Here is a 25749-nt window from a genome sequence, read left to right as displayed (position 1 = left end):
GGGCGCACGAGGGGCCCACACCATAGGGCGGCGCGGCCCCCCCTTGGCCGCGCCGCATTGTGGTGTCGCCACCTCGTGGCCCCACTTCGTATCTCCTTCGGTCTTCTGGAAGCTCCGTGGAAAAATAAGACCCTGGGCGTTCGTTTCGTCCAATTCCGAGAATATTTCCTGTGTAGGATTTCTGAAACCAAAAATAGCACAAAACAGAAGCCGGCGCTTCGGCATCTCGTTAATAGGTTAGTGCCGGAAAATGCGTATAAATGATGTAAAGTGTGTATAAAACATGTGAGTATTATCATAAAACTAGCATGGAACATAAGAAATTATAGATACGTTTGAGACGTATCAGAGGTCTTGAGATCCAACGTGACGGGCACGTGGGTGCGCACGCTGGCGACAATGATCGCCGAGGAGGAAGCCGCAGGCACAGCGGCCGAGTCGAGGGCGGGCAGGGTGGTGACGTCGAGAGCCGTCGTGGTGGAGACGCCGAGTGCCGGCGCGGTGGAGACACCGAGGGCCGGCGTGGTGGAGGCGCCTAGGGCCGGCATGGTGGAGACGTCGAGTGCCGGCGTGGTGGAGGCGCTGAGGGCGCCGTCGGTGTTGGCCATGGGAAGGTCGAGATGGGATCGGGAGTAGGGGTCCTAAGATCGGCTCTGAGCCTTAACTCTTCACACAACTTCTGAACGTCGAGGAACTGTCGGCATTCTTTGAGTACATGCGTGGCCTTTTCGATGTTTTCTTTTGGGTCGATGTAAGAGTGCGGGTAACATGGTGCGACAAGCTGCTCCGCGGTAGGCAAATAAGGTGTACAGCTGCGATTCTTGTTTAGCTGTGCATTATAACACCCTTTATCACACTGGCGGAGGCGACTCGCAGCTCGTTCTTCTTCTCGCAGTGAAGATCCATTCGCCTCTTCCGCTGCTCCTCTCTGCTACCGAAAATCCTGCGACTGCTCCTGTTGCTGTTCCTAGGCAGGCCCATTGAGGTTGTCGATGGGGCAATGGTTTCTGGAGCTGTAGTCTTTGCGCTTGGTACAGCCGAGTTTGGAAGTTGAAGGAATCCTCCGGAGTCGAAGTGGACGCCGCCGAAGGTTGCATCCATACTGCTGCGCAGCTCCAATGAGATCGGATGTGATGCTACTGCGCACGAAGTGTACTCGAAGGAACCGCAACGAACTGAGTTTCTTGGAGTTGAAGGTGTTGGTGAAGTCAGCACGAACGCTGCTGATGTGACTGCAGTTGCCGATGACATGCCTTGTACCGACAGGGTTCCCACAGACAGCGCCAATTGTCGAGGGTGCTCCTCGGCAATGCCCACCTTTTGGGGCTTAGGGTTGACGGAATCCTGCAGGCTGACACGAGACATCGGATACCAAACAAATGAGGAGGTAAAACCCTTACTTTCTGCTTGTCTGATCTTGATTATCGAAATTATGTGGTTACAATGGGGTAGCCGAAGGCTAAGACTAAGATCTCGTCCCGAGGCTAAGATTTCTAACGACCTAGCTCTAGATTTGCGGTGATTCTGCTGTGTTCATTGTGTGTCCCTCGACACACCCTCTTCTGGCCCTTATATTGCGAGTCAGGTTTCGAGAGTTATGTTCGGGTTCGACTCGGTTACAAAGAGTTCTATGTCTAAACTTTCCTTCTTCTTCGTCTTCGTGCCTTGTTCATCACGAATCTTCCTTTGAAACCGACGTAGCGGCCCACCTTGGTCGGTAGATGATCTTCATGGGCCCCTGGTTGGGCCGTAAGAGGTAGCGTAATATGGGTTACCCGAAGGGTAATGCCCACATCAGTGGGAGAGGGCGCCCTTGTTCCGGTTCGTGTTGATGGTGGCGTACTCAGCATAGTTCTTCTTCTCGTTGAAGGAATCAAGGATGCGCTTGTAGTACTTGCCTCTGGATTGGTTGGCACCATTGATGGAGTAGAAGCTCACTTGCTTCCACGCCTCAATGAGACATTCATCCTCCAAAGACCTCCACCTCGGACCACGAGTGCCGCCGGAACGCCTGCGCGTCGTCGTCCTCGTCATGGTCACGCCGGTGTCGGCATCGATCACCTCCTCCTGGACCTCGTCCTCACCTTCGTCCTCCTCGGCCTCTTCTTCATACTCGTCGATGGGGGGTTCGCAGGCTTGGCCGCGTATGAAGCCGTTGAGGATCTCGTCCCCAACCACAATCTACACAAAAAGTTACCTACTATCAGTAGCCGCCGGTGTCTATGATACACATAACACATAAAAAGTTAGGAAACTCACCTCGTCGTCGCCCATGGACACGCCGGACGCGCTGCCGAACACCTGGTGGGTGCTCCTGCCCTCGTCGGGGAAGAGGTCGCGGGGAAGGCCGGTGCCGTCTGTCACGTGGCCGTCGGTGTGGCGTAGGTCAGGCGACGAGTTCAGGTCGACGGGGAAGCGAAAGGCGCTGCTTCCCCTCGCCGCTGATTCCAGCGAGAACGGCGCGTTGGTGTCCAAGGTCATGTCGATGTCGGGGCACTCGGGGGAGTTGCGGGCGCGACCGTCCATCTGTGACATACGCATCTGCGAGAGCGACGGCCCCTCCGCAAATAGTACCCCGCGTAGTATCCCGTTGATGACGGTGAGCTCGAGACTTTGCGGCCGACGGGCTACTGGCTCCCTTCGGATTGGCCCAAGCTGAGACACACTTTGGCAGCAGCCACCGCTTTCATGGCTTCAAGAGCGGCGATGCGGCACCTTCTGCTGTCAGACGTCATCATGGAGCGGCGGAGGGTATCGTCGTCCCACGCTTCCTGCGACATGTCCGCCGGCTTCTCCTTCGGCGCTACGGCGCGCGGCTTCGGCGGCGCCTTCATCGGTGCCTTCGTTGCTTTCGCCGAAGCCTTTCTCTTCAGCGCCATGGCGGCGGCGAGGGTTTTTCGGGTTGGAGGCTGGATGAGAGATGGATCAGCGGGCGGGAGAAATGAGCGGCGGAGGGGACGGGGTTTTGGTGGAAAAGACGTATAATTTTGGGATGGGTGGCTGACAGGCGGGTCCCACGCCCAAAATTTTCCGCCTCGCGAGGCGCCGGCGCGCCCGATTCGCGCCCTTCGCCAAGGGGCCGACATGGGGTTGCCGACGCTTTTATTGGGCTCGAAAAAATGCCAACGCTATTTGGGGTGCGCTGGTGTGAACCCGTTTTGGCTCCGGGCCCCAAATCGCTATCGGGGCCGCTATGGGGGGGGGGGGGTGGAGATGCTCTTACCTAATTACACCAGTGCTGAATATTGATTCTTCTTATGGTTTTATTGTTGTGTAGTTACACTAATGCAATATTGATGAGAAGGACATCGGATTGGACTTTGGACACTGTATGAACAAGTTGTGGAGGTGATCGTAGAGGAAGAAAATTCCAGGGAACACTTATTTAGACGGGACTGGGTGACGACGAATTGAGTTTGACTTTGATCATAGATGTCAGAAACAACACCTAATAAGCAATATGGGGATTTGACTGTGGAGATGGGCAACGTCGTGGTGGTTTGGACTCTTTGGGCACAGTTTTGTGACCCCTGATCAGCAAGATGGAAAGATAAAAATGGACGAAGACGATATTGAAGATGCCAATTTAGTACGATCACAATCTCTTAGAATAATTGCATCCTCAGGCTATTATTACATATATTTTAGCACCGTCAGACAGTGGTAAATCATGCAGCGAAGAACTCAGTGATCGTCTCCTTATCTGGAGTTCCTGGAGAGGTGGGTGTAGCTGGAGTGCTCTCTGTTGTAGGCGCGGCTGCTGCAGAGCCATCAGTGCTCGTATCCTTGGTGCATGAAGCTGTAGCTGGAGTTCCTGGAGAGATAGGTGTAGCTGTAGTGTTCGATGTGGTAGGCGCGACTGCTGCAGAGTTCCTGATTTTCCTGGCATCCCTACACACAACACAGAGAAGTTCGATTAAAAACCGTATAATATAATTTGCCAACCAACAGATTTGAACAGCGAAGTTGACAGCGCGCACAAACCTAATGTACATGAGCTGCTCGTAGGAGTCAAGAACCCTGAGGTAGTATCCGTGGAACGCGGTCGCCGCAAGGACACACAGCCACAAGACGTTGGCCGCGACGAGCTTGCCGCCGAGGAGATACGACACAGGGAACTGCATGCCTATGGCGGCAAACAAAAACAGTACGGGAGGACCGCTATCCATGCCAAAGACAGCCCCATTTAACCACCCCAGGACACATACAGTATGAACAAATTCCAGGCACGCAATGGCTGCGAATAGGTTCATCGCCGTGACGAGGGCGTCGTAGTCGCCTTCCGGGCGCATGACCCAGCCTATAGCACCAGGCAAGGCCAGAATAGCTAACAAGGGGTAGATCCCAACCTGCCTCTGGTAGATACCGGTAGGGGAGGCGTTCGCGAAAGCGACCGAGGCGGCAGTCTCCCTGCCGCTAGCCTCCCTGTGCTGCGCAAGTACGCTGCCGAACAGGCCAGCGGCTAGGATGGAGTCTGAGTAGATGAGCACCACGCCCAGCACGCTACTCACCCAAGTGCCCACGACGGACGCTAGTAGCGCGATGTAGGAGAGAGCGAAGAACATCTTGGCTAAGGGTGTGGGCGGGGTGGAGTAGGAGACGGAGCAGCCAAACAGGTATAGGATGACAAACAGGGACAATGTCCAGCAGGATCGCACCTGCTCGCCGCCGGAGTAGGAGTGCAAAGATGGGATTACCACCGCCAACACTACTGAGTGGATGAGCAGGCTGCGCAGCTCGGGACGCCAGTTCGAGACGGCGGCGGATGGAAGCCTGGTGGAGACCTGCTGGAAGACCTCCTCCTGCTGATCCACGGAGGGGACCCTGCGGCGCAGCGTGCCTGGATCCATCGGAGGCGGCGGCGGAGGCGGAGGCGATGCCTGCACTGCAAATCCCTCGGAGGGTTCGGGGTGGATGTGTTGCACGCTCGCCGCTAATTGAGGAAACCAGCGCGCTCCATGCGCCGTGTACAGCTAATCAAAATCCGATTTATAGAGGAAATAAGAAACATAAATTGAGGAAACAGATTGCAAGAGATTTAATTGTGCATCAACACCTGATTTAGAGGAAACTGATTGGGAGAAATTTAATTGTGTGCGTCTCCCTTACCAGCGTCTTTAGGAAACAAATCACGTAAACCTTTTTCGGAGTTGTAAGAGCATCTCCACTCGTCTACCCGACGAGGCCCCCGGACGACGTTTTTTCGATCCGGACGGCGAAATTCGGTCCAGTCACGCCCCCGGTTCCTCGATTTCGTTCGGATTTGGGCCTAAATTCATCCGGCGATCCCACGTCATCCTCGACCCCCCGGGAGCGCTCGGGGAGTCCGGACGAAACGAAAACGCGGGAAACGCCGAGGAAACTTCCCGCGCGTCTGGTGGCCCCAACTTGTCGGCGAGGGACACCGATCGTCGTCCTCATCGCATCGTCTTCCGCGCGCTGTAAAAGCCTGCCGCCGTTCAGCATTCGCCGGCCGCGTAGCTTCCACGCGGCGAGTTAATGTCGTCGCATCGTCTTCCGCGCACGCATCGTCTTCCGCGCACGCATCGTCTTCCACGCGGCATTAATTGCCGGCGCCCGCCGCGCCTATATAAGCCGCTCCGCTCGCCGCGACGTCCCTGCTCCACTCTTCCTCCATTCTCCCTCCACTCACCCTCCACCTCCACCGATGGAGTTCTACGACGACGACGGCGCAGCCAACAATGGGTTCCCCCGCCGATCTCTCCACGCGTGGGAGGGGCACCTCCTCCACCAGGCGGGGTACCCCTGCCCGCCGGACACGAGGCCCCCCGGCGGCGGGTGGCGGCTAAGCGCTGGTGGCGTGCCAATCCCGCCGCCGCCCCAGGGCCACGCCCTCGACGTCGCCATCGAGGAGGCGCGGATGGCGATGACGGAGGAAGAACGCGCTGACCCGCGCCACCACCCCGAGAACTACACTCGGTGGAACTCTTTCTTTCTCCGGCGGTGGGAGCGCGAACTGGCGTCCTACGACGGCCCGCCACCTCCTCCTCCACGCAACAACGCCGTGGGTCGCCGGCGTTGGTGGAGCGCCCCGAATAGGACGCTTCACAACGTCCTCGAGCACATCGAGGGCGGCAACTCGCCGAGGCTCACGATGCCCCCTCCATCGAGGGCATCGACCAGCCGCCAACGGGAAACAGCTGGCAGCCACGGCGCATGGCTGCCAGTTCCTCGTCGTCCGGTTCGGCGGCGAGGTCGATCTCCAGGTCGGCGCCATCCTTGGCGCCGGTGAAAAAGGAGCCGGATTCCCCGTCGAGCCACCGCACGCGCGGCGGCGGCGGCATCGTCATCCGCGAGCCATCGACGGCACAAGGACGGCGCCGCCCCAAGCGCGAACATGACACCTCCGGCGAACGGAAGCGAAAACCGGCGAAGGTGAAGGTGGAGGAGGACGCCGAGGACGCGGCCATCCTCGAGGCCGTCATCGCGAGGTCCCTCCAGGACCTCGTCCCCGCCGAGAACGCCATGCCGCTCGACCAGGCCTGCGCCTGGTCGAGGGAGCAGTGGGAGAAGGAGGAGGCGGAGCGGCAGGCGAGGCTCCTCCAGGACGTCGCTCGCTACCGACGGCCTGCGACTCCTCCATCCGGCGCCGTCGTCCCCGTCGTCGACCTCGAGGCCTCCGACGACGACCTATACAAGCCATCGCAATCCCCGCCTCGCACCAGTGGCCGGTGGGGAGACGCCGGCCAAGGCAGTAGCCAGGCGGTTTCGGCGCCGCCGCAGTTCGACAACGACGGCTCCGACGACGATGGCGGCGACTACACGGTGTTCTACCGCCATTTCGGCATGTAGAGCGCCGTGTTTTTATATTTACAGTTGTATTCCCCTAGCCGAATTCGAAATATAGTCGAATTCGGTCTCTATGTATGAACTTCGCCCTCTATATAGTAAATATCATTAAATTTAGTCTAAATTCGACCGTTTTATGCCGTAGTTTGTCAAGTTTCCGTTTTTCAAATTTAGATCGCCGTCTTCGCCTGAGATCGCGGCTGGGAAACTACTCCTCCCCACGCCAAATTTACGTCCAATCCGGACGTAAATTTCCCCGGATTTTGGCGTGGGGAGGGCAAACGAGTGGAGATGCTCTAATCCCAGCAAGGACGTCTAATCCCACCATTTTGGGAGTTCTTTGAGAAATTACCGTTTATGGTGGAAGGTGGATAGAACGTACTAGCTGTCATGCATCCCCTAATTACAAGTATTTCCAAAATATTCAGGATAATCACTATTCATTCTCGAGTTTATACTGCTGCAAGATTCGTTTCTATGCCTCACAGTAGTTTGGTTCCTTAGAAGAAATTTTTGATTCCAATGCTATACAAGTTTCCTTCCGATACCATAATAATTTGATTAGATCTAAAGGAATGTTCATAATGTGACAGATTTCGTTTCTTTGACTCACAGTAGTTTGCTTCCTTAGAAGAAAACTTTGATTCGAATGCTGTACAAGTTTACTTCCGATACCATAATAATTTGATCAGATCTAAAGGAATGTTTATAATGTGACGATTTCTTGTCCAAACTTAAGATCGTTTTCCGTCTAGGAAAATTGTGTTCAATAGCGACTGGTTTGCTTCCAATATAGCACAAGATTGTATCCATCGACTAGATAATTCCTTGAATCAACATATATGTATTCCCATCGATTACACATATTTGCATCTACACCTACGAGCCAAACTGAATATCCAAGAACTCCCAATCTTCAAGCAACTATATGTAGTGCTCCAGTAAAAAGAAGGTAAGCAACCATGAAACTCAATATCCATTCCTCAACGGCAGCCCGCTTCCCGCTTATTGGTTGGTTCATCACAATGATACAACAAAGCACATGATCGACCAAGGAAGGAGAAAATATTTCTTTTGAAGATCGAAAGAGGAAACTACCAAGCAGTAATGATTCGCTCCATTCAGTACATAATAACTATTCAGTGCTACAAGTTCCTAACAGCTCGGTCTGAAGAGATGCCCCATAGTTTATGAATTACAGCTTTGACAATATATTTATGCATGTTAGATGACCTAACAGATCTCCTTGTCAAAAGAGATAAAAAAGAATAATTAGATGGGTGATCCGACAAATACACCTTTGGTTGCGAGTATTAGCCTTCTAGGTACCCGATTTGTAGTGCTTTTGAAGGCGCTTCATTTATAGGGTCTTTGCGGGTGCGCTGAAGTATAGCATGGTGGTCCGAGCATGGCTTCAAAACAGTTAAATGGACGAGGTTTTGTAGACAGAAAATACTATGAGCGCTGGTACAAAGTAGAAATATACTGGAGAATGGAGCAGAGGGTTCATTGCATAAGCTTTCACAAGACCTCTGCATTGCTGCACAATGAAAAATTGTCAGCGATTTGTTCAAACTGGCAAAACTGAAGGCACATAGCAGTTGCATGTATTCATAGATATACCTTCCAATGTTTCCATAGGACCACCAGGCAAAGAACAATGAGAATTTTCCTTATCCAGCGACCACTCCATAAACTATCACGTTCTACTTGTCTCCTGCTCTTTTGGAAGTGATCATCTTTCTTCTTTCCTGATTGAGAAAAATAATGTTCCCGGAATGCTGTTCTCTCAGCAGCCATTGCAGCTAATATCACAATTGTCGGTAGTACCACGAAACAAAGGTGAGGTAGAACAATGACCATGACGTCTGGACTGCCAGCATGAAAAGCTTCGTTGGATCGTTTAAGAGTCCAGCCTCTGTATGTCATATATGCGACGCCACTATCCTCGGTTAGAGGGTGACCAAACAACCAAGGGAACACCAACAAATAGATTATATACACCCATAGAAAAGACCACACAAGAATCGTCCTGGACAGCTCAATAAAAAGCCAGATAAAGCCACCAACCAGATACTTCAACAATGTCCACTGACTACCCTTGGCTCGTAGATATGTGTAACCAGATTGATCTTTGAATAACGCAATCAAAGCTCGTGGTACAAGAAGCATTACGAAAATCAGGGCAAGAGCACACTGCAGAGTGAGATGATATAATGAAGCCCATTGAATGCCCATCACGAAAAATTCCTTCCAACTCCAGCTAACTTTTGCAAACAACCCATTTACAGAGAACGGCCTCAACTGACTGACACTAGTGTCACCTGTTATATCCATCACTTCAATTTGGAGCCAATATCTGTTTGGTGAAGGATCTGCAAATGCCCTCCAGTTCCATGGAACTAAATACATATCTCCTCTAGATTCATTACCACTCACCCTTTTCATTTCAGTGTCGAATACCACTTCAAGATTTCCTGGTCTTGAGTCATATATCTTTACCGACACAGACACTATCTCTTGTCGAGAGAAGACAAGAGCCCGCACTGTATCAAAAGTTGAAGCTCCCTTGACATGACAATTGAAATCACGAGGAGCAGAGCGTCTCTGCATGAATCTTGAGTCTAGAGGAAAGGTAGGAACTATAATTATACTCTTCGAGCCTAAACTGAAATCTATGTCAGTGAAGGAGACATAACCATCATCAATTGCCAATATCCTCATAGTTCTTCTCCTTCTCCAATCGCCCATCTCCCACTCCCAGAACTCCTCAATATGTGCGGCTTCTTCTGAACAGTTCTCTTTAGCACTCTGGATTGCGTATCCTTGGTGCATGTTAAATTGGTAGTAGTGTTCATATAATGAAGGTTCTTGAGTTATCCGATGATAGTAGCGCTTCAAATTCTTGCCAAACCTGGAGTGAAGATGTCCACACAAGTATGCTGCTAAGGAGTGCTTTAGAAATACGTCCTTGATACTTTTTCCTGATTCGGTTAATGCTGAGAAAGACAGGGGGAAGTGCCCAAGTGTGGTTTTAGTCAATGGAGCCTTGTCGAATTCAGTGTCCCACTGCGACAGTGACTGATCCAGCTCTATAAGCTGTTTGTCAGTTGGATGCCCAAATAAATTGGTCGGGCCTCTAAGACCGATCTCCATTGTGCTATCAAAGCCAACAAACAGGTGCTTCCGGCCATTATTCTGCAGATCCATCCTCAGATCTACCATATGTTATGTCAAGGTGTATTCAGCAAAGGATTGCAACCAGATATAAAATTTGACAGTAAACATGCAAGATGGTAAAGAACTGTTTTCATTAAAAAAAAGATGCTAAAGAAATAAGAGGCAATATAGTGTTTACATTCTAGATGACAAGTTGCAGATGTGCAAGCATGTATAGAAGAAGCACAAGCACTGACCTCTAAAGTGACACTTTGCACACGCCCTTGTCGTCCTGACTTAGCATTGATGCTATACTTCTGATAGAAGTCATAGTCCCCACCAGATGTGGGTACACCAAAACTGTCATGGTTTCCTCTCAGATCATAAAAAATTCTGCTTGGAAGTTTGCTTCTTTCAATGACATCCTTCATTGTATTTCTATATTCTATCCACTCAACCTCGTTTTGCTTCATTGTTAGTAGATCTTTGCTTTTTCCATCTAACAAACAAAGCAAAAATATATTCATACTTGAGAGAAATCATGATATGTAATCATGTATATCCTATATGGGATCTGGACACCATTTGAAATGATTCAAGCTTGGTCTCACGTCTTTTGAACATAAGAGTGCTTAATTAGTTGATGTTTTGAGAGCAGTCTATAACAACGTTAAGTTAAGGTGCTCCTAAGCGCACGCTTAAGCACACCTAAGCGCTGAGCGGAGGCAAAACGCCTAGCGTGTAAGTGTGCACTTAATTGCACTTAGCGCTTTAATACTTTAGAAAAGGGAAAGGTGGAGGCAAAACTCTCGCTCAGCGCTTAGCGCTTAATAGAACCTTGGTCTAGAACGAATTGGAGTTGTAGTGCTGGTTGTTCTTTCTATCCAGTTAAAACTGAACAGGTTTATCGGTACCGTTGGCTGGAAGAAGAAATATAAAAGCATCTGTCTATCAAAAATAATTCAGCCAAATGTAGCCATTTCGAGTTCATCTATTGGATCTGATATAAAAAAATTCATCAGTAGTCTGTACCTTAACACTGTGATATTAAGAGGGTCTGTGACGACTTCATATAGCTACTATGTTTGTTCCGTCTCTAGTTTTTTTGTAATTTCGAACTTTAGGCCTTTAGTCAGTGGCCTTGGTTACTGTTGGTGTTGAACAACCAGGCAGTTTTTGGCAAGTTGGCACCAGAGGTTGTAAGCTTTAACATGTTTGATACTGGGTTTTGTACTTCAATTGTAACATCAGTACTGAATTTGCCAACGCATCTGGTTTTCATATGGATGGAAAAGTACCCAAAGCAACTGGTAATCGACTAATTTAATCTCCCATAGTACTCCAGTGTCAATATTTTGCCTTTAAGGTTGAAGGGCCGGATACTATATTCTAGTACTTAAATTTTGGTTGAAATACTGAATTCTAGTGGTTGAAATACTGCTAATTGACCAATTCCATCTCCCATAGTACTACACTGTCAATATTTGCCTTTAAGGTTGAAGGGCCGCAGGGGATACTATATTCTACGTAATTGTAGTTGAAATACTGAATTCTGGTGGTTGAAATACTTAATTCAGTTCATTACTACTATCGCAGATACACTAGAATTTGTAGCACTCCAGATTCTGTTCCTAGGCGTTCTCCGATACAATGCCTCATCGAATCGTCCGCCCATTCACCACATTTTCTTAAACGGGAGCACATTTTAACTAACCGAAGACTAAATCACCCAATGACCTCGAACAGGGGAAAGAATCAACCGGATGAGCAAAACTAAGCAGGGCGAGAGGAGGGGGATATATGAATACGCACCTGTGAGGTCACCGGTGATGAATACGAGATCGGGGTTGACCATGGCGAGCGCGGGGCCGACATATCGCCGGAAGTCGTAGGCGCGCTCCGGGTGGTGCACGCTGAAGTGGAGATCCGAGAGCTGGACCACCCACACGACCCCATCCGGCGCGCCGGATACCTCCACCACCGCCCTCTCGTCACCGTAGACGGAGGAAGGAGTGGACGCCGCCGCGGCGAGGAGGGCTAGGAGAATGGGGAGGAGCCGGTTCCCGTGCGGAGCCATGGCGGGGGTCCGGGGAGGGGAGCAAGACGAAGAAGAAGTCGTTATATTCGCACTTTACGCTTTCGATGACTAGAGATCTGAGGAAACCGTCTCCGAACTGAGGAATTTGCTCTGAGTGAAGCATTGCGGAAATACGTTTTTGTTAGTACTAGACGTATTCCTGAATTTGCAACACAGCTTCTTTTTTTTGCATGGAATTTGCAACACAGTTTGTAAAGGAGGCCTTTGACTTTGAGCAGTGTATTTGTAAAGCACTGAAGCATAGGAAAATTTGTATGTAGCCCTTTGATATGATGGAATGAGAAAGAAGAGATTCTAAAGTTTTTTTTTATGGAATAGCTAAGCCTGTTGAAAATTGTGTGGAGATTCTTTCATGAGTGTCTTGCATCCATATGTCTTCATTTACATCTGAGATATGACTTAACATTGGCGGAGCCAACTAAGGACATAGATGTGCAAATTCCAAACATTAATATTGGAAAAATACCTCAAAAATCTGAGTCAATCACGTACGCAATTGATTAGTAGAAGTGATATTGAGGAAGTAAATAAGGGAGACCTAGAGGTTGAGCATCTCCAACAGTCGCGCCAAATTTTGGCGCTATAAAAGCACTTTGCAGCACGCTGTAATCGTGTTTCGCACGTGAGGCCATATTCACCTCCAACAGAAGCTCTAAATTTTGGAGCTGTAAAAATGGGTAGTTGTTCATGCACGTAATTTGTACCACGCGCTTTTTGCGGCGCGGTAGATATAGTGCGCGAGATAGCATTCTTGCCCCGTGCTCTATCTTACAGCGCCGGTTGCAGCATGTGTTGGAGCATCAATTTACGCCTCTTGCGTGTTAAACTAGTCTATTTTTTATACGGTGCCGGTTACAGCGACTGTTGAAGATGCTCTGAGGGAGACGATGTGATAAAGAGATAAGGGGGAGGAAACATTGGTGTTCACACAACTGACATTATTCCTCCTTTCGCTCGATGAAAGGGAGATTTTTATATAATACATAAAAATAAAAAAAACACAAATGATGATGTGGCAACATGCATGTGCAGAAAAATAACTTAGTGGAGATCATTTACTTACTAGACCATAAAAGCGCGCTTTGCCGCGCCCGTCTGTATTTCGATTTTCATAGAACAATGTAAAAAACATCTGCCATATTGACCAACCGATGCCGCATCTCTCTTTATGCGGACGACGCCGGAATCTTCGTAAACCCCAGTAAGGAGGACCTTCGCGCCATCTCTTCCATTCTAGACTGCTTCGGAAAGGCCAGTGGACTTGTCACCAACATGACCAAGACGGAAATTTTCCCGGTGCGCTGTGCGACGTGGACCTTCAGGAAATTCTCAATGACTTCCCGCGAAGCTTGCACTGCTTCCCTGGCAAATATTTGGGGCTCCCTCTGCATTTTCGCCGTCTTCGGAAGGTGGACCTACAGCCCCTAATCGACAAGATCGCCGGAAAGCTCCCGGGTTGGATCGGCAAGAACCTTGCTAGACCTGGAAGGGTCATCCTTGCGAAGACGGTGCTCATGGCCACTAGCACTTACCACGCCATCGCCATTCCTCCGCCAAAATGGGCTCGTGAGAGGATCAACAAGATTGCCGGGACATTCGTCCGGGCCGGTGAAGAAGGGCGAACATGCCGCCCGGGGAAAGCTCTTGTGAATTGGAGAACGATATGCGAGGCCAAAGAAGGCTGGGGGCCTCGGCATTCCGGACATTGAGAGATCTGGACGTGCCCTGCGATTACGTTGGCCTTGGCTCCAGTGGACTGATCCGGACCGCGCTTGGTCTGGCTCAAAACTTCCATGCGACGACACCGACATGTCCCTCTTCAGAGCCGCCACTAAAGTTACCATTGGAAACGGGGAGACGGCCAAATTCTGGCACGACAACTGGTATGCTCGGGGCCCTCTATCTCAATGGGCGCCCGACCTCTACGGAATTGCCACGAGGAAGAACCGTACGGTAGCCAAAGAGCTAAGTGAAAACAAGCTCGGATCCGTTCCGTCGCGTCCCTCAACTCGCCTCAACAGGTGGCGCAATATATCGACGTTTGGGAGGCCGTTCACTCCATCAACCTTGCCCCCGAGTTGCCGGACACCATCGTCTGGATGCTTAATGCCGATTCAACCTACACCGCTAGCTCCGCCTACGAGGCACAATTCCTTGGCTCCCATGCCCGCTTCGATGCCATGAAGATTTGGTCGGCACACGCCGAGCCCAAATGCAAGTTGTTTGGCTGGCTAGCCCTTCATGGAAAGCTCCTTACCGCCGATATGCTTGCCATCCGAGGATGGCCTCACGACCCTCGATGCCCATTGTGCCTCAGCGAGCCTGAGACAGCTGACCACCTTTGCAGAAACTGCCCGTTCACGGCGGCTGTCTGGAACCTTGTCAAATCTTGGGATGGCGACTCCTCGGATGACCGATGCCTTGACTTCCAATCCATATCTGACTGGTGGAACGACATGATAAAAGAAAAGCCACAGAAAGAAAAGAAGCGCATCAGCGGCCGGTTCCTATATGTGCTCTGGAACGCTTGGAAGGAACGAAACCGGCGCATTTTCACTGGACAACGTCTTACCTACCTTGAGGTCGCAAGCATAGCAAACGAGGATATCCTCCAAAGGGATCGTGCTATAAATGGCTTCGGCCCGGCCATCCCGGCCGATCCGGATTAGTTGTCTTTTTTGGTAGCTCGTCCTTCATGGTGGGTTCTGGGCATTTTACCACCTTAATCTAAAAATGCCCTCTCTTTGTACAGTTTGGACCTTGTTGTTCCCTCTTGCTTAATGAAAAGGCAGTGCTCCTGCCGGTTGCTCCAAAAAAAATAATATATGTCTCGGATAACATCCACGTAGTGAATATTCGGTAAAGTACCTTGTTAGTAATTCACTAAACTAATGCTAGAAATATCCTGGTAGCAAACAGATTGAATATGAATAATAGTAACCAACTAACATTTGTAAAGAAGCATCTACTATCTTTTACATATTTCCCTTCTTTGGTGACTTCCGTATTATTTATATTGTCATTTCCTTACAAGAGATAGGATCTCAATGCATGGAAAAAGGATGAACTTTTGGAGCGAAACGAAATGACGAAAGATATGAATGCAAAACATCAATAATTTGGCAAAAATAAGCTGATATAAGTAATGAATATCATGAAACAATACGATTTCATACTCTGCTATAATACATATTCAGCATGAATAACCAGAGATAAGATCATGTTGCTTTTCTTATATTCAGTTTCCTGTGACACAATTCATATATTTTTTTTACATCTAATAATCTCATATTTATAGTTGAAATGAATACATGAACATGACAAATAATGCATGAAACTTTAAAGTCACTTCCCGAAAAATAATTCAGTCACAACCAGATCAAATTTAACATCGTTGCCGGTTTAATGCATCATTAAGGATATCTTGGTAGGCTGATCAAACAAGTTATTTTTCCTTCAAGGAAGTCCATAGGGACTATACACCAGCTATTTATATGTTGTATCTAAATAGATACCTCCCGCCATCTACTTTTCCTAGTCCCTTCAAAGGTAGAGACAATAATCCTAGTGCTTATCAATAGGCATACGAAAATTGTTTGATACAGAAGGTTTAATACTCACTACTCAAAGAAGTCCATTTGTTGTGGGTATACTTCATGGGTGTACCATCGACAGTGTCTAGATCCGGCAAGCCCGGGTGGCCCATAGATGGTGATGTGGCATGTGGCCCATCGGGCGGCCCAGTTGTTGTTGATCCTGAAGGATGAAGTCTGGCCCAGGAGAGGGAAGCCGGATCCAACCGACCTTTGGAGGAACCCGGATCCGGGGCCCATTAGGAACCCGGATCCGGTACGACGTATAAGGAAGGTCGGATCCTTGACGTACACGGCAAGACATTGTACCGTAGTTAGGCAACCTGTAATCCGGCTAGGACTCTCCATGTAAACCCTAGATCCGTGCGCCTTTATAAGCCGGATCCCGAGAGCCCTAGAGGCACAACCACAACTCATTGTAACAACGCGAAAGCGCCCAGATAATTCCAGACAAGCAGCAGTAGGCCCTGTCCTCGTGCAGGTGTTCCGAAGTTGGGTAAATCGCGTACCACCGTCCCGTGTGCACTCCGCCCTATGGCCCCCACTTCTCCCCCTCGTGAGGATCCCTCTTCTGAGGTACCGTCGAATAGGCAACGACAGTTGGCGCCCACCGTGGGGCGTGCGGCGTCTGGAGGCCGGAACCGGGAGGGTTCTACCTTCGGAGGCATCGGCGACACCATCGCCGTGGGGCGCGTCAAGTACGCCGGAATATTCCCGATCGTCCCTGAGGATGAGTGCTGGATTCCGGCTAGGACAAACCCCGTCAAGCTCTCCATCATCCCGATCGGCAGGATACTGTTGACTGCCAAAACCCACCGGCGGGCAGCAACTGTCAACACAGGTAGAGCCGGGAAGAGCCTAGAGCTGCGGCTGGCTGAGACCCCTCCGAGCGACGGCCCGCAATGCTCTTCTGGTCACACGCGGCGATGCGAAGTGCAAGGGCGTGCCACCTGACCTATACCTGGTCAGGAAGGTGATGGGGATGCCTCGCTTAGTTTCTGCATGGCATACACGTAAACATTAAATACGAGCCTCGATCGGCTCTCGGGTTATCTGTGAATCGGCTCAAAGAGCCGATCCACCCATGATTCGTACGGGGTGCACGAATACTTGGTGATCCTGCTTGATCAAGATAAAGCTAATGAGATCTACGACGATTTAGGGTTTTCACCGCATAATCGGATCATCCTACTTCCAGGTTGGGCCTCACGGCCACGCACGGTGCTCGTAAGCCGATCCTAAACAAGGCCAAACAACCAACATGACGTTGATCCTCGGAACATCCTGTTTAGGACTTGCGAACGCCACCCTACGTGCCGCTGGATCCTCCCCCCCTTTGTAAGGCCTAACTATTGCAGATATTAAACTAATCCTTGCGGAGCAAGGAGCAATCGTAACGGATCAGATCTACTAAATAATGAACAAGCGAGGGTGCCGCCCCACACCGAGATAGGCGTGAGGGCGGCTAGACATGCAAGGGTTGCACTACGTAAGCATGTTATACGAAGAACTATGCTAACCCTAACACATCTATGATAACTACGTTGCCCGCCATCAAAGACGCTTCGATACGGGCAACGCATGAACAACGTGGGGCTTGTGCTTGCCTAGATCGCAAGATGCGATCTAGAGCGGCATGTCGCTACCCGATTGAAACCCTCGAGACGAAGGAGTTGGCGATGCGCCGAGATTGGTTTGTTTTGGGGTGAACGTTGTGTTGTTGTTTATTCCATAAACCCTAGATACATATTTATAGTCCAGGGGACTTTCTAATGTGGGCGTGCACTAAACCGTGCACGAGTAAGATTCTATCTCTAAACTAAGATGCGATCTAATATGTTACAGATACACGGGCAATTAAGCCCAACTTGGTATAAAAGGCCGATCCACGTATTCCTTCTATAGATATATTTCTTCAAACCATCTTGATCGCGGCCCACCTCTGACTCGGTCAAATTCTGGTGATAACACATGCCCCCCTGGTTTTGGAATTGGTAATTCCAAAATCACTCTGCTTTCTTTCGTCGGGTCATGTCGTGGCAGAACCGTCGCAGTATCCTTCATCATGATGCCTTGCCTTCTCAACTTCTCCGCGTGATTTGGCAGTTTTTTTTTTCTTTAGGCACCACTTCCTCGGAAACTGCTGTGGCATTGAATTTCCACTATATCCCCTTTTATTTAACCGCTGCGAACAGTTCCCCTCTGCATCCCCTTCGCATTAGCACTCCAAAAACCCTCCTGCCACCATGTCTTCTTCCTCCTCTGCTCCATCGGATCCTTCCAGCCAGCCCTCCACCTCCCGAGAGCCGACGCCGGAGTACAACCCGGCAGAGGTCCACGCAGAGAACACCCGCCGCGCCATTGCGGCCGGGGAGGAGTCAGACCACGACTTCTCCATCTGGTCCGAAGACGACCAATCCTCGACGGACGGGGAGAGCGACCTCCGCTTCCTCGCCATTGGGGAAACGGAGGAGGAGAGCGACGACGACAGCTTCTCCTGCGACTTCACCTCTCCCGGGGGAGGAGGAGCGAGGAAGAGGAGGAGGATGACACCTCCTCCGACGAGCCGCCGGCCAAGCGGTTCCGCCCCTGGCCGGGCAACCTCAGCGATTTCGACAGCGACGATGACGCTGACGAAGAAGATGAGGACAATGAGGGCCCGATCGGCGGCCCACTGGAGCGACGACGAGCCCGCCGGAAGCAGCGCCGACAGCGGCGGCCGACGGTGACGACGAGGGCAGTGATGGCCCGTAGATAGGACCTCTAGAATAGGGCCAGTAGTAGTAGATGGGGTCAGGCATCCCTTAGTATTTCCTTTTGAGAGCAATCAGCTCTTTATGTAAGAAATCTCGCTTTGTCAATGAAGAACTTTTCCCCAAATTGATTTTGCCGATTTCTTCGAGTTTAATTTAGCCGATTCCCTCTTCTACTCGACCTTGCCGATTCGTCCCCTTTGCCAATGCGAATTGAGCCGATAGCACCGCATCGGTTCTTTGAAATCCACCTTTCCCTTCTTCAACTGATGATTTTCTAAATCTGGTGGAAAGTGCAGGATCTTCAGGGAAACCTTTGAACGTTTCCAACCAAATACAATAATCCTCTTCAGTACTCATCATTATGAAGAAGGTTGCAATGAAGGAGCAGCCGATGGTATCCCCATCGGCTCTTTAAACAGAGTAAAACAGAGCATCCATCAGGCCTGCTGCCCCCCGAGCCTTACTTGAGGCGAGAATGTCAGAGAGAATGCGCCAAAGCCGATCCTCTTTCTTCCTCAGATAGCCGATAATCTTCCGTTTCAGCTGAACTAGCCCCAGAGATTGGAAATCCTCGACAAAAGTTCAGAGACCCGGATCGGCTCGAAGCTGCTGAAGAAATTCCCTCGAAGCAACAGAAGGCACCACCGTTGGCCTGGATTTGGTGGATACTCGATAAACATCGCATAATTCCACTAAAGTCGATGGCTGCGCATCGGCTGTTTCTTAATTCTGAAGTCGATGCCCTTGCATCGGCTGTAAAAATTTTTTTTTTTTACCGGCCGATTCTCTCCTATCGGCCCCCAGTATTTCATTGCACATATGTACCTCTGCATCTGCTCCCGTGTTTAGGTGCCCCCCGAGCCGAATCTGTTAAAGAATGGCAGATATCGGCTCTGTAATTCACTGCGTCGGCTCCTGATAGGGTCAAGGGCGAACACAAGCGAGAACATGTGGTGAGGATAATTTTGGCCGATTGCCGAGATCGGCCTCCATAATGATTGGAGTGCTCGATCGAAGGCTCTGTAATGTCCCTCCATAGATCTTTGGGGCCGATCACAAGGATCAGCCTCGCCAAATTGCACGTCGCTTCGCTTCAACTACATGGTCAGGCCAGTGGACAAAACCAGCTTAACCCTTCCCTTTGTCACATCGATGCGTTCGCAGTCGTCTAAGTTGATGCCTGAGAGGGGTTCTTGGCCTGCTGCTTCCCACGCGTTCATGCCAGCCGTTGAAACTTCAGCTGAATCATCGGCCTGGACGACCTCTACCTCGTCTCCATCCCATCGTATTATGCATTGGTGCATCGTGGAAGGAATACGGCGGTTGGCGTGGATCCAATCTCTTCCCAGCAGACACAGCATAACTCGCTCGTGCTATCGACGATGAAGAACGGTGTAGGGATAGTTTTCCTTCCTACGGTCAGATCCACGTTCAGAACTCCTTGTGCCTCAGACGCTTGGCCGTTGAAATCGCTCAATGTCACATTGGTCTTGATTAGATCCGAGCTAGAGCGTCCCAGCCGATGTAGCATAGAGTACGGCATGATGTTAGCTCGCCGCTCCGGTGTCCACCGAGCATCTTGTTTACGAGGCCTCCCATCGATATATCCTCGCAAATATAGGGCCTTCAGATGCCTGTAGCTCTTATCTCGTGGCTTCTCAAAGATAACCGGCCGTGGGCCGCAATCAAGTTGTGCCACGGATGTCTCATCTAACCCTGGAGCACTGAACTCTGAAGGGAGGATGAACACCATGTTCGTGCCAGCCGATGTTTCATCATCGGCTCTCCTTTGCTTGGGGCGCCACTCCATTTTCCGTGGACGACCCTCTTCGTTCAGGGCTCGCTGAACCTTCGCAGCCAGATCAGGCCGTGCCTTCCTTAGCGTATGCAGGTATAACCTTTCGGCTTCCTCCAGGCCGCGCAACCGCTGAACCCTGCGTTTTTGTGAACGGCTGAGTCCGTCAGGGCACCACCTTGGACGGTGGTACCTGTCTTCTTCTTCTTCTAGTCCCTCGTCTTCGGAATCCTCAAGATCTGCCCAACGAAGTGACTCAGCGCGTTTGCTTGGTGGTGGGAGAGGCCCTAAGCGCTCAAATACGAGACAGGTTGGCTGCCTCCTTCTTCTTCTTGTTGCATTCAGGCAATTGCCGATTGTAGGCAATCGGCTCATTCCTGAATCCCGAGCAGTGTCCGAAGAAAGGGCAGTCCCGGTGTCCGGCGTTGTCATCTTGCTCCCTTGACTTGTCCGTGGCACGGCGCTCGTGCTCCTCCTCATCGCGATCCTCGCCGACGATGTCTTCCGGCTTCTCTAGCCGGACGATCTCCTTCATCATCATAGTTGGACCGTCGGCGTTGGTCATACCGACTCACATATTTGTTGAGGAGGTGATCGAGAGAGAGGTCGTTGATATCTTATGTTCTTCACTTCTCCCTCTGTGATGTAGCGCTTGCCATCATGATGGAGCCGATCGCGTGGAGCGGCCTCCTCCGTGTCCTTGCTATGAGAGCAGCTGCCCTCATCTCCATCTTTGCCAGAGTGGTTCCCAGGTCCTACCATGTTGATGCCGAACGTGGGACCTGGGCGGCAACCCTCGGGGTAGATGACTTCTACCATGTTAACGGCGGGAAGGGCTGGGTGTCTACCTTCATGGCGTACTGGTTGAAAATTAGACGCCCCTTCTCTATCGCCGCTTGGATGTGCCGACGCCACACCCCGCAGTCGTTGGTAGCATGGGAGAGCGAGTTGTGGAATTTGCGATACGGCTTTCCGTTTAGCTCTTGCGCCGTGGGGAACTTGAGACCTTCGGGAATCGTCAACTCGTTTCTCCTTGAACAGGAGGTCGAAGATTTGTTCGAGTCTTGGTCACGTCAAAATCAAATCCCCCGGGCGGCCCCGGTGGCTTTACCCATTTGCGGGACACGGGGTTCCTCCCCGAGTCCACTCAGCCACTCGCTACTTCTTGGTCTCCCGCGAGGCACTTCACCTTCCTCTCGTATCGACCATGACTACCGCACGCTTGAACTTGTCTTGGTACGAGTCCGGGTGGCGCCGTTCATATGCTGATAGTTTCGAACCATGTGCGCCGGCGAGGGATAATCTCGCTTGGGAGGCCATGTCCTTGAGCTGTGTTGCAAGGCCGGCTACTGCCAACTCGATCGCTTCCTTTTCGGTTATACGAACCGAATAACATCGGTTCCTAAGACTCCTGAAGCGCTGGATGTACTCGTCACCGTTTCTCCGCGCTTCGACGTAGTTGTGCTAGATCGGCAATGCTAGACTCGGAAGCTTCCGAATGGTATTGCATATGGAACTCGTTCTTCCAATTGCTTCCAAGACTCGGATGGAGTTTGCCGGCAAAGAGGTATACCATCCAAAAGCCGATCCCGTGAGGGACTGTGAAAAGAGCCTCACGCGTAGCTGATCCGACACTGAAGCCGGTCCTAGTTGCGCCAAATATCGGCCGATGTGCTCGATGGAGCTGGAGCCATCCGATCCACCGAATTTGGAGAAGTCGGGGAGCCGATATTTAGGTGGCAGCGGGATCATCTCGTACTCGTCGGGGTACGGCTTGGAATAGCCGATTGCCCTTCTTTTCGGCACCATGCCGAACCGGTCTCTCAGTATGGTACTGATCTGATCCGCTGTGCTGGCTGCAGGAGATGCACTCTGAAGATTCGCCGGGGTGGCGTACTTAGCCAACCATGTTTGCTTTTCCAGCTCTGAGCCAACTGCAGGAGCTGGGCTCGGGAGTTTCGTCGGGGTGGCGTACTTAGTTAGCCACGTCTGCTTCTCAAGCTCGTTGCCGACGTTCCTCCTATTTGCGCCGGAGTCCCTGACATTGTGGCCTGGTTTGAGAGTGGCCGGTTGCCACAATCGGCACATACGTGCACGCGTATCCTTGAGGGATCTCCTTGGGCGCCTCGGCCAAGAACTCGGTAGTCGCTAGGGTCACCACCGATCTTGTAGACGACGAATGCCGGTGTAGCCGGCACTTCAGCTGGTGCTGCCAATGCATATGGCAGCGGTGGACGGGACCGGAGTGGCAACTCTCCTTGATGCGTCCCGAGAGCTGGTCCCGACGGCGAGTACCGGTGGCTCATGATCTCCGGATCACGCGCGGAGCGAGACGCTCCAACACGTTGACCAAGTTTTCGAGTGGCGGTGTAGCGAGTGAGCCACCAAGTAGTTGATCTCCTGCCGTAGGCCCCTGGTGCGTTCCTCCGACGGGGCAGAGAGATCTATCCCATCGAGTGCACCTCGCGGTGAGAATCCCCTCCATCTGATGCCATGGGTACGGGTTCTCTGAAAAGAGCCGATGAGGTCGGCTTCGAGGGTGACCTTGATCTCGTCATATTGCTTCTTGAGCTCGGCAGGTAGCTCCTCGTAGGTGACTGGCGTGCCGTCCGCCGCCATCTCAGATGTAGATGGCGATGTGGTTGATGTAGACGATTGTCCCACCGGGCGTGCCAGAATGTGTTGACGTCAGAAACCCACCGACGGGCAGCGACGGGCCAACACAGTAGAGCCGGGAAGAGCCTAGAGCTGCGGCTGGCTGAGACCCCTCCGAGCGACGGCCCGCAATGCTCTTCCGGTCACACGCGGCGATGCGAAGTGCAAGGGCGTGCCACCCGACCTATACCTGGTCAGTGAAGGTGATGGGGATGCCTCGCTTAGTTTCCCGCATGGCATACACGTAAACATTAAATACGAGCCTCGATCGGCTCTCGAGGTTATCTCGTGAATCGGCTCAAAGAGCCGATCCACCCATGATTCGTACGGGGTGCACGAATACTTGGTGATCCTGCTTGATCAAGATAAAGCTAATGAGATCTACGACGATTTAGGGTTTTCACCGCATAATCGGATCATCCTACTCCAGAGTTGGGCCTCGCGGCCACGCACGGTGCTCGTAAGCCGATCCTAAACAAGGCCAAACAACCAACATGACGTTGATCCTCGGAACATCCTGTTTAGGACTTGCGAACGCCACCCTACGTGCCGCTGGATCCTCCCCCCCTTTGTAAGGCCTAACTATTGCAGATATTAAACTAATCCTTGCAGAGCAAGGAGCAATCGTAACGGATCAGATCTACTAAATAATGAACAAGCAGGGTGCCGCCCCCACACCTGAGATAGGCGTGAGGGCGGCTAGACATGCAAGGGTTGCACTACGTAAGCATGTTATACGAAGAACTATGCTAACCCTAACACATCTATGATAACTACGTTGCCCGCCATCAAAGACGCTTTAGTACGGGCAACGCATGAACAACGTGGGGCTTGTGCTGCCTAGATCGCAAGATGCGATCTAGAGCAGCATGTCGCTTACCCGATTGAAACCCTCGAGACGAAGGAGTTGGCGATGCGCCGAGATTGGTTTGTTTTGGGGTGAACGTTGTGTTGTTGTTTATTCCATAAACCCTAGATACATATTTATAGTCCAGGGGACTTTCTAATGTGGGCGTGCACTAAACCGTGCACGAGTAAGATTCTATCTCTAAACTAAGATGCGATCTAATATGTTACAGATACACGGGCAATTAAGCCCAACTTGGTATAAAAGGCCGATCCACGTATTCCTTCTATAGATATATTTCTTCAAACCATCTTGATCGCGGCCCACCTCTGACTCGGTCAAATTCTGGTGATAACAGATACACATCTTCATCGGCGAGACCGTCGATTCCGACGGCAACGCACTGGTAAGTAACGCTGACGCGACCGCCGCTGAGCAGGACGCAGTCGCGAAGATCCGATCTGAGTCGCAGGAACTTCTTAAGGAAGATTCCGCCTTAGATCTGAAAAATTCAAAGCCCACCCAATCCGCCCCTGAGTAGGAGATAACGGTGGAAGACCAATGCAGATCCGCCTGGGTCTCCCAGGTGTTAGAGAAGCAAAGGTGTCACTTCGTACACTTCATAGCCCATACCGCAGGAGCCGTCCCTCAAGAAGTCGGAGCTGGCCCCGTGCAGGTTGAGGCCCCGGAAAACGGCGACGCTCCGGATCAGCAGGAGGCTGTCGGAGAAAGCGATGCCCCGGGTGAAGAATCGATCCTGGGCAACCTGAGCCCAACTTCCGATGATTCCTCCTCCATGGACACGGAAGAATTCAACCGTAAACTAGAAGAACTCGGAGGTGGTGAGCAACCCGACATCGATTCCGCCTAGCCCATGCAGGTTCTCGCAACCGTGGCACCACTGGATCAGCAGGAACGCGAAGATGAAAACACCACCTCCGACCCAGGACCGTCCAATGTAGGATCTCCGTTAGATCGGGAGCGTCCGTACGAAGACGTCCTGTCCCCAGAAGAGATAGTTGCGCAAGCACGCATGGATTTAGTGGCGCAGTCTGACGTTCTCAACAAACCCATAACCCCTGGCGACGCCGCAGATCCGGAGGCTTTAGAGGCCACAAGAAAGGAGATGCTGGCCACAGCCAAGAAGTTCGCCAATACCGCAGCTGCAATAATGGATGAGAGGGCAGAAGCTGCAAACCTGATGGATCGCTTTGAGAGACAGGATCGCGAAATCACTGAAACACTCGAGCACGTCAAGAGTATGAGGAAAGAGTGGGAAGTAAAAATGACCTATGCACAGGCGGAAGCTGATCGAATCATTAGAGAATCAATCCCTCCCCGCAGGATCAACTTCGCCACCCCTGTAGAGCAGCTGCTGCTCGCAACTCCAAAGGATAACATGCAAAAGGCTGCGGAGCTCCTGAAAAAGAAGGACGAAGAAATTGATATTAACTACGTCCGTAAGCTTGTCGCTTCAGCAATGCAGCAGCAAAGTAAGGCGGATACCTCGCGCAGGTTGGAATCCAATCCGGATCACTGTGTATCTACCGCGCAGAAGGACGCCCATGCCAATCGACATCCCGATGATGAATCGCGCACCGGATCCACGGAGCGCAGAAGAAAAGCAAGGGAGCACCCAAATCCGATCCCCGTACCATCAAAGACACCTCCGTCAGATCCGAAGAAGGGAAAGGATGCAATGTACGCTGCCAGGAACAAGTACCGGAACCCGTCACCTCCGCCTAACGGGTACCCGCATCCCCCGCCTCTTCGCCGCCGCAGTCCAGCCGGAAACACCAGGCCCCATGGGGCCAGTGGAATCTACATCCGCGACATGCCGCCGTCGAGAACCAGGGAGCGTACGCCGGAACCACGTCGGAACCAGAACAACGATCGTGAACCCGAGCCCAGAAGGAGCCGGAACAATGATCGCGAGCCTGAGCCCAGGAGGAGCCGGAATGCTGAGCGTGAGCCCGAACCCCGTCGAAGCCGGAACGACGGAGGAGACTATCACCAAGGTGAAGGTAGCCACCGGA

At 51.4% G+C, this 25749-nt stretch overlaps 1 protein-coding gene across 1 annotated transcript; it reads right to left on the bottom strand.

The window, feature by feature from the left end:
• Positions 1 to 7930: 7930 nt before the first annotated feature.
• LOC124662603 (putative metallophosphoesterase At3g03305) lies at positions 7931 to 13458 on the bottom strand. Its single transcript, XM_047200420.1, has 5 exons — positions 13280 to 13458; positions 11782 to 12098; positions 10227 to 10468; positions 8434 to 10008; positions 7931 to 8350 (listed from the first exon to the last, which is right to left on the bottom strand). Exons 1-5 carry the CDS (start codon positions 13456 to 13458, stop codon positions 8234 to 8236), a joined length of 2430 nt encoding a protein of 809 aa, XP_047056376.1. The 3' UTR covers positions 7931 to 8233.
• Between the last annotated feature and the right edge of the window lie 12291 nt (positions 13459 to 25749).

Source organism: Lolium rigidum, chromosome 6 (assembly GCF_022539505.1).
Source record: "Lolium rigidum isolate FL_2022 chromosome 6, APGP_CSIRO_Lrig_0.1, whole genome shotgun sequence".
NCBI lineage: Eukaryota > Viridiplantae > Streptophyta > Magnoliopsida > Poales > Poaceae > Lolium > Lolium rigidum.
Note: the sequence above shows the minus strand (reverse complement) of the source record. Positions and strands in the feature narration are given on the sequence as shown.

What these genes read in the sequence shown, in the direction of transcription:
- LOC124662603 (XM_047200420.1), bottom strand. Translation starts at nt 13,458, where the DNA reads ATGCAGAGGGAGCCCCAAATATTTGCCAGGGAAGCAGTGCAAGCTTCG. An exon ending in CATCACCGGTGACCTCACAG is followed by an intron (nt 10,469 to 11,781) that starts GTGCGTATTCAT and finishes TTTGTTTGTTAG; the next exon opens with ATGGAAAAAGCAAAGATCTA. An exon ending in TCCTATGGAAACATTGGAAG is followed by an intron (nt 8,351 to 8,433) that starts GTATATCTATGA and finishes TTCATTGTGCAG; the next exon opens with CAATGCAGAGGTCTTGTGAA.